At 46.7% G+C, this 12,548-nt stretch overlaps 1 protein-coding gene across 2 annotated transcripts; it reads left to right on the plus strand.

Annotated features, from left to right (window-relative positions):
- The first annotated feature begins 506 nt into the window (after window positions 1–506).
- Window positions 507–1,653, plus strand: LOC125555535 (uncharacterized). 2 transcript variants are annotated; one of them, XM_048718450.2, is made up of 3 exons: window positions 507–714; window positions 800–955; window positions 1,059–1,653. In XM_048718450.2, exons 2-3 carry the CDS (start codon window positions 806–808, stop codon window positions 1,353–1,355), a joined length of 447 nt encoding a protein of 148 aa, XP_048574407.1. In that variant the 5' UTR covers window positions 507–714; window positions 800–805; the 3' UTR covers window positions 1,356–1,653. The 2 variants fall into 2 exon arrangements, with proteins under 2 accessions (XP_048574407.1, XP_087378693.1); XM_087522567.1 differs by lacking the exon at window positions 507–714 and having other exon boundaries at window positions 721–955.
- Window positions 1,654–12,548: the final 10,895 nt, after the last annotated feature.

Below are 12,548 nucleotides of genomic sequence, written 5' to 3' on the forward strand. Positions count from 1 at the left end.
TGATCGAGGGCGGCCATGGCGCTCCCATACACGCGACCAGGCCACGGCCTTGGCGGACGAAGCTGCTCGAATTCGGCGCCTCCCCTCCCCTCCCCTCAAATGAGCTAGCTAGCTTTTCACCGCCATCATCCGCAAAAAGAAAAACAAAAACTTTTGACTGCCATGTAGAGTATCGTATGCATGTGCCTATTCTGAGTCGTTTCACCCACATCGCATTCATTTTCTTTCTGCAGTGTACGTCCCATTGCAAAGAAAGAAAGAAAGAAATTATACGTCGTTGCCAAAGATGGCACACGCGCTCGGCTGGGTGCAATAAGGCAATGCAGATAGGCAGCAAGCTAGCTTCCTCTGCCCGCCATCTCCTCCCTGCCTGTTCAGGTCACATGCTTGTTCCAGTGATAATAATCTGGTAGTAGTGTGATGTGACGACTTATTGAGTGCCGATCCCATTGCAAAGACAGAAAGACAGAAATTAATTGCGCATTGGGAAAGATGGCACACGCGCTCGGCTCGGCTCGGTGCATTCCAGCTTTCCTGCAACCAACCAAGCGATCACATCACATACTTGTTCCCAGACCGCACTGCAACACTCGCTTGTCTCTCTGTCTTCTCTCCCTCCCCGCGTACTACGTCAGAGGCCTCCCGCCTCCCCGCCGGCAAGTCTCGTCTCCTTGCGAAGAAGCATCCCCGTCTCCCCGCCTCTTCTTCTCGACAGTGCTGCTGGAACTAGCTAGCTACTAGTCAAATACTTCTTCTTTCTCTTCCTCCCAGTTGAAATTAAGCTTTCTTTTTGCGGCAGAGGACCATGGACGGCAAGAAGCCCAAGATCCCGGCTGACGTCCGGCGGGCCAGCCAGTGGGCGCTCGTCAACGCCTCCTTCCACCTCTTCTCCTTCTTCGCCGTGCGCCCGTCCGCCGCCTATGCCGTCGCCCGCTACGAGGCCACGTGCAGCGAGGTGCGTGCGTGACCCCTTGCCCCTTGCATACCACACATTCCGAATCTCCGATCGGTTCGGTTCATCTTGCGCCAAGTCTTTACGTACGGTGTTGGTCCTGCAGTGCGTGGCGCTGACGGACAAGCTGAGCGGCCTCTGGCTCGTGATGCTGTGGTGCGCCGCAGCCCAGGCGGCCGCCGCGGGGCTGGCGCTGATGCTCCCGTGCCGCGACAACGCCAACCTCGCGCTCAGGGTCACCATCGTCGGGCACTACATGTACGCGGTCGCCGTCCGCCTCCTCCTCGAAGCCGACCCAGGATTCCTCTTGGGCTGGATCGTCGGCCCCGCGAGCATCGTCGTCTTCGCGGGCGCCGACTTCGTCTGCTTCCGTGACCTCCTCCAGCTGGGAGATGAGGACTGAATGACTGATGAACAGGGTGTTCATCTAGCTGCGCCTGCAGGGGGGCATCTCATGAGAGGAGTTGAGGACTGACTCATCACTGGTGAGTATGTGTCAATCTAGTACGAAGTAGTGTACTTCAGTGTTAATTGGAGCGATAGATCTCCTTAGCTAGTACTACATGGCACTTGATCGACTGTATAGCCTTGGCTGTGGTCGTCTTGATTTGATGCACTTAATTGGAGTAACTTTCCTCTGTAGTAAGTACTATGATGAGACATGCATGAGAGTACGTTATATCCAGCTTCCGGACGGTTAATGTCGGTGAAATTGCTGCTGTTTACTTCTACTATATACTAGGAGTACGCCTGTGCGTTGCTACGGGCTATTCGTCATGTAATTTTCAACACCTAAGCCAAACACAAAACCATCCCAAGACGCTTCCTTTTGTTTTTTTTTGTTCGACCCTACCCTTCTCGCTCGGTTTCTCACTGTAGCGGAACATTTTTCGCTGGAGCCACCTCTTTTAAAACCAGATGACATCCACCTCATTTTCACCGTGCATTGCAACATGAATTAAAGTTTTCATATTTGCAATATATAGAGTTGGTTAAACTAACACATACTATTGACATAGAACAACAAATAAAAATCACTCTCAAAGATCCATTCAACTTTACAAATGCACATTCACGTTGAAGGCGAGTGACAACCTGAACGTATTCCTAGTTACCAATAAGCTCCACCTCCATTCCACACACCATTCATTGTTAGAAGGGGTAAGTCTTCTCGTCCTCGTCCTTTCCCACATCTTCTACTCGTAACCACTCCGCCAACCATTTTATTGGTGCCAACCAACACCATGTTAACATCATGTTATTTCCAACACGAGCCAAACACAAAACCCATCCCAGGACGCTTCCTTTTGTTTTTTTGTTCGACCCTACCCTTCTCGCTCGGTTTCCCACTGTAGCGTAACATTTCTCGCTGGAGCCATCTCTTTTAAAACCAGATGACATCCACCTCATCTTCACCGTGCATTGCAACATGAATTAAAGTTTTCATATTTGCAATATATAGAGTTGGTTAAACTAACACATACTATTGACATAGAACAACAAATAAAGATCACTCTCAAAGATCCATTCAACTTTGCAAATGCACATTCATGTTGAAGGCGAGTGACAACCTGAACGTATTCCTAGTTACCAATAAGCAGTACTGCCAATAAGCTCCACCTCCATCCCACATACCATTCATTGCTAGAAGGGGTAATTGTTGTTCTTCTCGTCCTCGTCCTTTCCCACATCTTCTACTCCTAACCACTCCGCCAACCATTTTGTTGGTGCCAACCAACACCACGTTAACATCATGTTATTTCCAACACCTGAGCCAAACACAAAACCCATCCCAGTACGCTCCCTTTTGTTTTTTTGTTCGACCCTACCCTTCTCGCTCGGTTTCCCGCTGTAGCGGAACATTTCTCGCTGGAGCCACCTCTTTTAAAACCAGATGACATCCACCTCATCTTCACCGTGCATTGCAACATGAATTAAAATTTTCATATTTGCAATATATAGAGTTGGTTAAACTAACACATACTATTGACATAGAACAACAAATAAAGATCACTCTCAAAGGTCCATTCAACTTTGCAAATGCACATTGACGTTGAAGGCGAGTGACAACCTGAACGTATTCCTAGTTACCAATAAGCTCCACCTCCATCGCACATACCATTCATTGCTAGAAGGGGTAATTGTTGTTCTTCTCGTCCTCATCCTTTCCCACATCTTCTACTCCTAACCACTCCGCCTACCATTTTGTTGGTGCCAACCAACACCACATTAACATCAATACATTCGTCAACGACGCCTTGTCTCCGTCTTTCTCCTTAATCGCCAGTTTTAGTTCTCGTTCCTACTTATTTTCTGTAATACTCCTTTCTTTTTTGTTTATTTTTTGGAACACTCTTTTCTTCTCCAACACTATGGACCACTTGGTGGCTTTAGTTTTTTTGTACTTCTTATTCTCCGAACACTCTTTCTTTCTACTATAGCATAAATCACCCGGCCAATGTTGTGTCGTGTTATCCTCCCTCACGAACGTGTCGACAATGGTCAGCGTGTTGACATCCTTCGGAGCATGGTCGTCATCTATCTTGGTGAACACAAGGACGCCCATGTCGCGAGCGCATGATGGCCGTTGTTCATGTTGGCAAGTGGTGCTCGGCCATGTCGCTGAAAGCCTGCTCATCGTCCATGCCCACGAGCGCTTTCAAAATAATTCGGCGCGATTAACTGCTTGCATGATTAATTAAGTACACAAATAATTAATGGCCTACCTAATTCTCTACATGCCTAATTAAATGCCAACAAATCAATTAATTATCCACCTAATTGGAAAAAATCCTACCTCTAATTATCTGTAGGCATAATTAATTGTCTACCTAATTAATTGCAGACTCATCCTTAACTACATTCCATCTTCTCTTATACTCTTCAACCACTAGTAGAAAAAGGGTCAAACGTGAAGCACATTAGTGCCGGTTTGTATTTGAGCCGGCACTAATGTATACATTAGTGCCGGTTCCAACGGCTAGCCGGGCCGCTTTCATTAGTACCGGTTCGTGGCGAACCTTTAGCACCGGTTCGTGCCATGAACCGGTACTAATGAGAGTGGTGGCAGGATGTTGTCAGAATGGGGCCCCTCCAGCCCCTTTAGTACCGGTTCTTGGCACAAACCGGTACTAAAGGTCGTCCTACATAAACCCTTCGTCCACCCGAGCTCGCTCTGTTCTTCCCCTTTCCCCTCTCCTCTCTGTTCTTCCCCTCTTCCTCTCGAGCTCATCACACATTTTGCCCAAAATTTGTCAAGATTTGAAGGCCCCCATCCATTCAAATGATCACAAAGGTTAGCAACTTTGTCCTTTCATCTCTCATTGCTAGATTAGCTCTTGCAATGCTTTATATAGTGATTAATTTGTGAGTTTAGTAATTTGGGAGGATATATATATATATGTGCTAGTATTTGATTTATATGCAATTTGAGGTCAAAAATAACACTTAGTTTGCATATGTAGGTGTGGTTTACTTAGTGCCTTCTAAATCTCCATCGTAGCCACCGTCGATCGCCCGCACCGTCCCGTCGCCGGCACCACCTTGTGGTGAGCCTCTTGTTCATGAAATTTTATATAAAAATTGATGTTTGTGTGATTTGGATATATAGTTACTCGTATAATTATCTTACCCGTACGTTGTTTGTTATACATATAGTGCCATGGTTTTGATATCCGTCCCCGTCGGCCCTAGTCCTTGTTAGGATTCGGATGTGGTATGTATATTCTCTTTTAAAACTAGTTGCATTTCATGTTTATGACAAATTATGCCCATAAAGTTGACATAGAAATTTTTTCTAGGAGGTATGTGAACCGGAAATTCCAACCGACCCTATTTCCGAGAGGTTAAATTTAGTTGAAAGAGAAAACGAGTACTTGAAAGAAAAATTGAAAAGAATTGAGGGGGAGATGATGGAATTGGAGTTGCATGTTGCCGATGTCGTCGATGATCACAAGATCAAGATGGAGAAAATGCGCTTGAAGATTAGAAAGATTAGAAAATATGCCATCGATAGTGAGGCTTGGTATCATTATGCTGTTGGATCCATTGTTACCTTAGTTGCGATCTTGATCGTATTTGTTGTTGCATTTAAATGCTTTAGCTAGAGAGTTATTTGTTTGTTGCATTTAAGTGTTGTATGAACTTTATGTATGAACTTGTATTAATTTGGTCTATTCGGTGTTGTGTAATGAAGATGAGCCGGCAATGGATGTACGATGACCGATGCTCTCCCCAGTTCGTTGAGGGCGTGCATACTTTTCTGCTTGCGGCTGAGGCAAACAAGCGGGCGGATGGTTTTATGCCTTGTCCATGTGCTCGCTGTAAGAATGGTCACAATTACTCTACGTCAAGAACCATTCATGTCCACCTGTTTAAGTCCGGTTTCATGCCCCATTATAATGTTTGGACCAAGCACGGAGAAAGAGGGGTTATGATGGAAGACAATGAAGAAGAAGAGGACGACGACAGCTATCCTGGCCATGGGTTCCTTGAATACGATGATACAACAATGGGGGAAGAAGCTGAGCCGGTAATGCGGGAAGAAGCTGAGCCGGCAATGCGGGAAGAAGCTGAAGAAGAGGCATCAGATGAGCCCGTTGATGATCTAGGTCGGGCCATTGCCGATGCAAAGAGAAACTGCGCAAGTGATTTGGAGAAGAAGAAGTTGCAGCGCATGTTAGAGGATCACAAAAAATTGTTGTACCCGAATTGCGTAGGTGACAAGAAAAAGCTGGGCATCACACTGGAATTGCTGCAATGGAAGGCAGAGAATGGTGTATCTGACAAGGGATTTGGAAAGTTGCTGGTAATGATAAAGGATATGCTTCCAAAGGACAACGAATTGCCCGAGAGTACGTACGAAGCAAAGAAGGCTGTCTGCCCTCTAGGGTTAGAGGTGCAGAAGATACATGCATGCCCTAATGATTGCATCCTCTACCGCGGTGAGTACGAGGATTTGAACGCTTGCCCGGTATGTGGTGCATTGCGCTATAAGATCAGCCGCGATGACCCTGGTGATGTCGAGGGCCGGCGCCCCAGGAAGAAGATTCCTGCCAAGGTGATGTGGTATGCTCCTATAATACCACGGTTGAAACGTTTGTTCCAAAACAAAGAGCATGCCAAGGCGATGCGATGGCACAGAGAAGACCGTAAGAAAGACGGAAAGTTGAGAGTACCCGCTGACGGGTCGCAGTGGAGAAAAATCGAAAGAAAGTACGGGAAGGAGTTTGCAGATGACGCAAGGAGCGTATGGTTTGGTCTAAGCGCAGATGGCATTAATCCTTTTGGGGAGCAGAGCAGCAACCATAGCACCTGGCCTGTGACTCTATGTTTGTATAACCTTCCTCCTTGGTTGTGCATGAAGCGGAAGTTCATTATGATGCCAGTGCTCATCCAAGGCCCTAAGCAACCCGGCAACGACATTGATGTGTACCTAAGGCCATTAGTTGAAGAACTCTTACAACTGTGGAATGGAACAGGTGTACGTGCGTGGGATGAGCACATGGGGGAAGAATTTGACCTAAAGGCGTTGCTGTTCGTGACCATCAATGATTGGCCTGCTCTCAGTAACCTTTCAGGACCGACAAACAAGGGATACCGCGCATGCACGCACTGTTTGGATGATACCGACAGTATATATTTAGCTAATAAGAATGTGTACCTGGGACATCGTCGATTTCTTCCGAGCAGGCATCCCGTAAGAAAGAAAGGCAAGCATTTCAAAGGTGAGGCGGATCACCGGACGAAGCCTCGCCACCGTACTGGTGCTGATGTACATGATATGGTCAAGGATTTGAAGGTGGTCTTTGGAAAGGGTCCTGGTGGACAACCTGTTCCGAATGACGCTGACGGACACGCACCCATGTGGAAGAAGAAATCTATATTTTGGGACCTACCCTATTGGAAAGACCTCGAGGTCCGCTCCGCAATCGACGTGATGCACGTGACGAAGAATCTTTGTGTGACCCTGCTTGGCTTCTTGGGCGTGTATGGGAAGACAAAAGATACACCTGAGGCACGGGAGGACCAGCAACCTATGCACGGAAAAGACGGCATACATCAGGGTCATGCAAGCTACGCTCTTACCAAAGAAGAGAAGGAAATCTTCTTTGAATGCCTGCTCAGTATTAAGGTACCGTCTGGCTTCTCGTCGAATATAAAGGGAATAATAAACATGGCAGAGAAAAAGTTCCAGAACCTAAAGTCTCATGACTGCCACGTGATTATGACGCAACTGCTTCGGGATGCATTGAGGGGGCTTCTACCGGAAAACGTTCGATTAGCCATTGTGAAGCTATGTGCATTTCTCAATGCAATCTCTCAGAAGGTAATTGATCCAGAAATCATACCAAGGTTACAGAATGATTTGGTGCAATGTCTTGTCAGTTTCGAGTTGGTGTTCCCACCATCCTTCTTCAACATCATGACGGACGTCCTAGTTCACCTATGCGAAGAGATTAATGTTTTGGGTCCTGTATTTCTACACAATATGTTCCCCTTTGAGAGGTTCATGGGAGTCTTAAAGAAATATGTTCATAACCGTGCTAGGCCAGAAGGAAGCATCTCCAAGGGCCGTCAAAATGAGGAGGCCATTGAGTTTTGTATTGACTTTATTCCTGACCTTAAGCCGATTGGTGTTCCTGAATCGCGGCATAAGGGCAGACTGGATGGAAAAGGCACGCTAGGAGGGGAACAAATAATATGTATGGACGGACATTCTCTCACTGAAGCACACTACACAGTTCTACATAATTCCACCTTGGTGGCTCCGTATATGGATGAACACAAGAATTTGCTACGCTCTAAACACCCGGAGCGGTCTGATGACTGGATTACACGTGAACAAACCAGGAGTTTCGCCAGCTGGTTGCAAGCACGTACCATGCATGACACCTCTATTGAAGATGACATGTACTTGCTGTCCCAGTTACCATCTTCGAATATAATGACTTTCAAAGGGTACGAGATAAATGGTAATACATTTTACACGATCGCCCAAGATAAGAAGAGCACCAACCAAAACAGTGGTGTCCGCTTTGATGCAGAAACCAAGACGGGAAAGGAAACATATTATGGTTACATACAGGACATATGGGAACTTGACTATCGACGTGGTTTGAAGGTCCCTTTGTTTCGGTGCAAATGGGTCAATATGACACGAGGCGGGGTAACGGAAGACCCGCAGTACGGAATGACAACAGTGGATCTCAACAATCTTGCGTATGCAGACAAACCATTCGTCCTAGCCAATGATGTGGCACAGGTTTTCTATGTGAAGGACATGTCTACCAAGCCAAGAAAAAGAAAAGATAAGGAAGCGAATGCATCATACGATGAGCCAAAGCGGCACATAGTTCTTTCTGGGAAGAGAAACATCGTGGGAGTGGATGACAAGACAGACAAGTCAGAAGATTATGAAAAGTTTGATGAAATTGCTCCATTCACAGTGAATATTGACCCGAGCATCCCGTTAAATGATGAAGATTTTCCATGGCTACGACGCAAAGGGACACACGCGAAGAAAAAGTTTCACACCCAAAGATCTGGGATGTGATCGGCTTAACTATCATCACTTTCTTCTATGATTCACACCCAGGAGGGAATCTCTGTAATAGTTACGGTAGCTAGTTATGTGTGTTTGGCATTTGAAACGCGAAGAAATTTTATGTGCAAGCAAATTCTTTCATGCATTTAGTGATTTTTTCAGCTAAATGACCCTGAAATTGAAAAGCATTTCAAATGAACTCAGAAAAGGATGAAAGTTGGCATGGTATCATAATTTCAACCACATAGCATGTGCAAAAAAGTAGAGAGGGTTACCGCAAAAACTAGATGCACTTCGTGTACAAAATGGACAATCTGTTTCGAAGTATCAGGGTTTCGGACGAAAACTCATCCGTTACAAAGGCATTTCATTTTTTAAATAACTTAAGCATTACCAAATTGAATATAATGATAAAACACACAAATATTAAACATAAGAAAAAAGAATCACTGAAAAATGTATTTTTAAAGTTAAGTTATTCACAAACTAGTGATTCACACAAATTTCAAATAATTCAAAATTTAAACTATTCAAATTTAAAAACTACCGGCACTAACTGAAAGTTTCTAAAAACTATAAAAAATATTCACAAAGAAACTCTAAATACAGCAAAAAACAACTAAAAATAAATAAAACAAAATAAATAAAGCAGAAAAGAAAAAACTAAATGAAAAAAGCCCACCTACCGGGCCACAGCGGCCTGCATACGACTAGAAACCCAACCTGTTGTTGGGCCAGGATGCAGACCCGCAAGCCCAATAGGCCCCACAGGGCAGAGTAGCAGAGGTAGGCCCAGAAGGCCTGCTTTAGAGAGGAGCTCGAGACAGGAGCGGCGGCGGGGCTTATAAGCAGGTGTGAGCGCCCTTCAGCTAGCGAGGTGGACTAAACTTCTGCGCCCCTCGCCTGGCAGCGCACCCCCTTTAGTACCGGGTCGTGGCAACAACCGGTACTTAAGGGGGGGTCTTTAGTACCGGTTGGAGCCACCCCCAACAGGCCTTTAGTACCGGTTGGTGGCTCCAACCGGTACTAAAGGTGCCTTCTATATTTACAGCACTTCGAAAAATTTCATTCTCCCCCCTCTGTTTCTTCCCGATCGATCGACGCCCTCGCCGCCCCCGTCCTACGCCGCCCCCGTCGCGCGCCGTTGCCGTCGCCGCCCCCATCCTCGTCGCCGCCCTCATCCCCGTCGCCGCCCCTGTCCCCGTCGCCGCCCCCGTCGCCGCGCCGCCCTTGTCTCCGTCGCCGCCCCGGGCCCGTCCCCGTCGCGCCGTCCCCGCGTCGCCGCCCCGTCACGCCCCGGCCCGTCGCCGCCCCGGGCCGTCGCCTCGCCGTTGCTGTCGCCCCGCTGTGAGCTCTCCCCCTCTAACCCCTCTCCCTCACCCCCGGTGGCCACCATGGGCGCCGCCCCCCGCCGACCCCATATACACACACACAAGCATGCATGATGAACACACACACACGCACATTTCCTTAAGTTAATTAGTATATACGTATTTTAATTTGTATGTTTAATTAGTTTAGATTTTTCAGATTATTATTTTTTCACTAGTATATATGTATGAATGCATGTTAGATGGATATAATTAGTGTTTAATTAGTATGGAATTTTTTTATATAATGTTGTTTTTCTGTTTTTAATGGATGTATAGAAGTTGTTTTTTCTGTTTTTAGTGTTAGATGCTTAATTAGTATGAAATAGCATATAGAATTTTGACATATGCAATGATAATAGCATAATTAGTGTTACATTTGCATATAGTATTTGTTGTCGACGATGCCCGGCCCGCATCCTCGCCGTCGACCCGTTCGCGACGACGTCCTGCTTCAGAGGACCCATGTCCGGGACTGGGCTCCGCCGGGCTGGCACTGGGAGGTGCTACCTTCAGGGGTGCGATGCTTGGTGAGGAACCCGGCCCCGGGTCCCGTCGTCAACCCTCATCTCCTTTGGTGGCATTCGCGTGGGCCACTTTCGGTGCGGAGGGAGCCGGCCCCGCCGGAGGTGGTACGTCGCCGTGTCAGGGAGGAGGACGAGCACGTCCATCGCTACATGGTTGCTATGGACGTCAGGTTCTCCAATACCTGGCAGGTTCTTTGGGGATATCACCCGAGCTATGATCCAGTGATGGTTCCTTCACTTTGGTTGTCCACCGCTTAGATTACTCTCTAGTATTCGATCTTTATTAGCTAGCTAGCTAGCTAGTGATGTATTCGATATATAATATTCGAGGTGATTTATTCGAGATTATATATATTATTTGAGATGATGTATTCGAGATTATATCTATTATTCGAGACGACGTATTCGAGATTAAATCTATTATTCGAGACGATGTATTCGAGATTATATCTATTATTCGAGACGATGTATTCGAGATTATATCTATTATTCGAGACGTTGTATTCGAGATTATATCTATTATTCGAGATTATACTAAATTGGTTTGTATTTCTTTTGGCATAGTTAAATAAAAGCTATGGCGGACAATACCGACAGAGAGAGGGAGAACAGACCATGTTCGATATCATACGCGGGCCAGATGATGATCAGAATGAAGAAGATTTTGACGGCTCCGAATTTCTAAACAACACCGGAGAGGGTGATATGATATTCGATCGCGACGACCGAGAAGATGAAGTCATGAACTACGACGAAGAACATGTTGATCCTGAAACAACAAACACCGGCGAGGTATATATATTTATATAAGCAGGAATATGGTGATCATCGCATGTTTTAAATGAGTTGAAGATATATTAACGAATCGATCTTTCTTCTTTCAGCCATCCGGATCGAGCAAATCTTCAGCCACAAGGACGAAACGAGGCCCGAACAAAAAGTTGAAGGAGGGCGTAAAGTACAATATCGAGGCATTCAAACCTAATGGCGAACCATTAGCGCCTAAGAAGATTGCGGACAAGTTCGTTCGTCAGTGCGGAGTTCTTGTGAAGGACCAACTCCCGATCTCCCTTCAAGAATGGAGAAAGCCAGCAAAGCCACGTCCAGATGTTACTTTTGTTGACGAGAATAAAAAAAACTGCTTTGGGATACTCTCATGGAACATTTCACCCTACCAGATAATATTACAGAAGCAGATGTGCGGAAAGTCAAGGACGCTGCTTTTAGGAAGATGGCGGTTGCATTCAAGAACCACAAGAGAATGACGTGGGAGAAGTACGTCAAGGGAGGAAGGAAGACTCCAGTATTCGAGGGGATACTAGAGAATCAAAGTGCTCATTGGGACGATTTCGTGAAATTCAAGGATTCAGATTAGCTAAGGAACGGTCGAGAATAAACAAGAAGAATGCCGAAAAAAGGATAAGTTCCATAAGCTGGGGCCAGGTGGCTACGCGGTGGCAATGCCTAAGTGGGATAAGTCTGAGAAAGAGATGGAGGATGCAAGTGTCACTCCGGTTACTAAGAGCTGGCCCCCCAGGTGCAGGACTTGGTTCTATGCGCATGGGGGGAGTTGGACCCGAAGACAGACAATGTTTCGACGAAGGCATGTCTGAACGGAGCCGACGATGCGCTACTTGTTGCAATAGAAGAGGCTCGATCGGGGGTGTTCCAGCCCAACAGAGAGAACGACGAGCTTACGCGTGCCCTGGGAAATCCTGAACACCCGGGAAGAACACGAGGCAAGGGCGCTCTTCCATGGTATGAGGGGTTTTCGGACTGGAACGCCGACTACAGAACCCGTGCGAGAAAGAATATTGCGGAGGAGAAGAAGAGGAAGATGGAGGAGGAGCAGAGGAAGCGGGACTATGAACGCCTTCAAGGCCTAGAAGGAAGTCAAGCGGAATTGGCAGCTAAATTCCAGCGGCAGCAGGAGCAGATCGACTCACTTAGCCAGCAAAGGGGGTCTCAACAGCTGCAGCAGCTAGCGGATCATCCAGCATTGGATACCACCGCCCCATCCATGCCGAGAAGCAGCGTGGGTTCCACCCCGGGCGACGCAGTAGTGCTGGATAGATACCCCGTGGATGACATCACGGAGAACACTAACTGCGAGCTACACTTCAAAATGAAGAACATATCCATGAAGGTGGCGG

This window comes from Triticum urartu, chromosome 5A, assembly GCF_056163025.1.
Source record: "Triticum urartu cultivar PI428250 chromosome 5A, HENAU_Tu73, whole genome shotgun sequence".
In the NCBI taxonomy this organism is placed as follows: domain Eukaryota; kingdom Viridiplantae; phylum Streptophyta; class Magnoliopsida; order Poales; family Poaceae; genus Triticum; species Triticum urartu.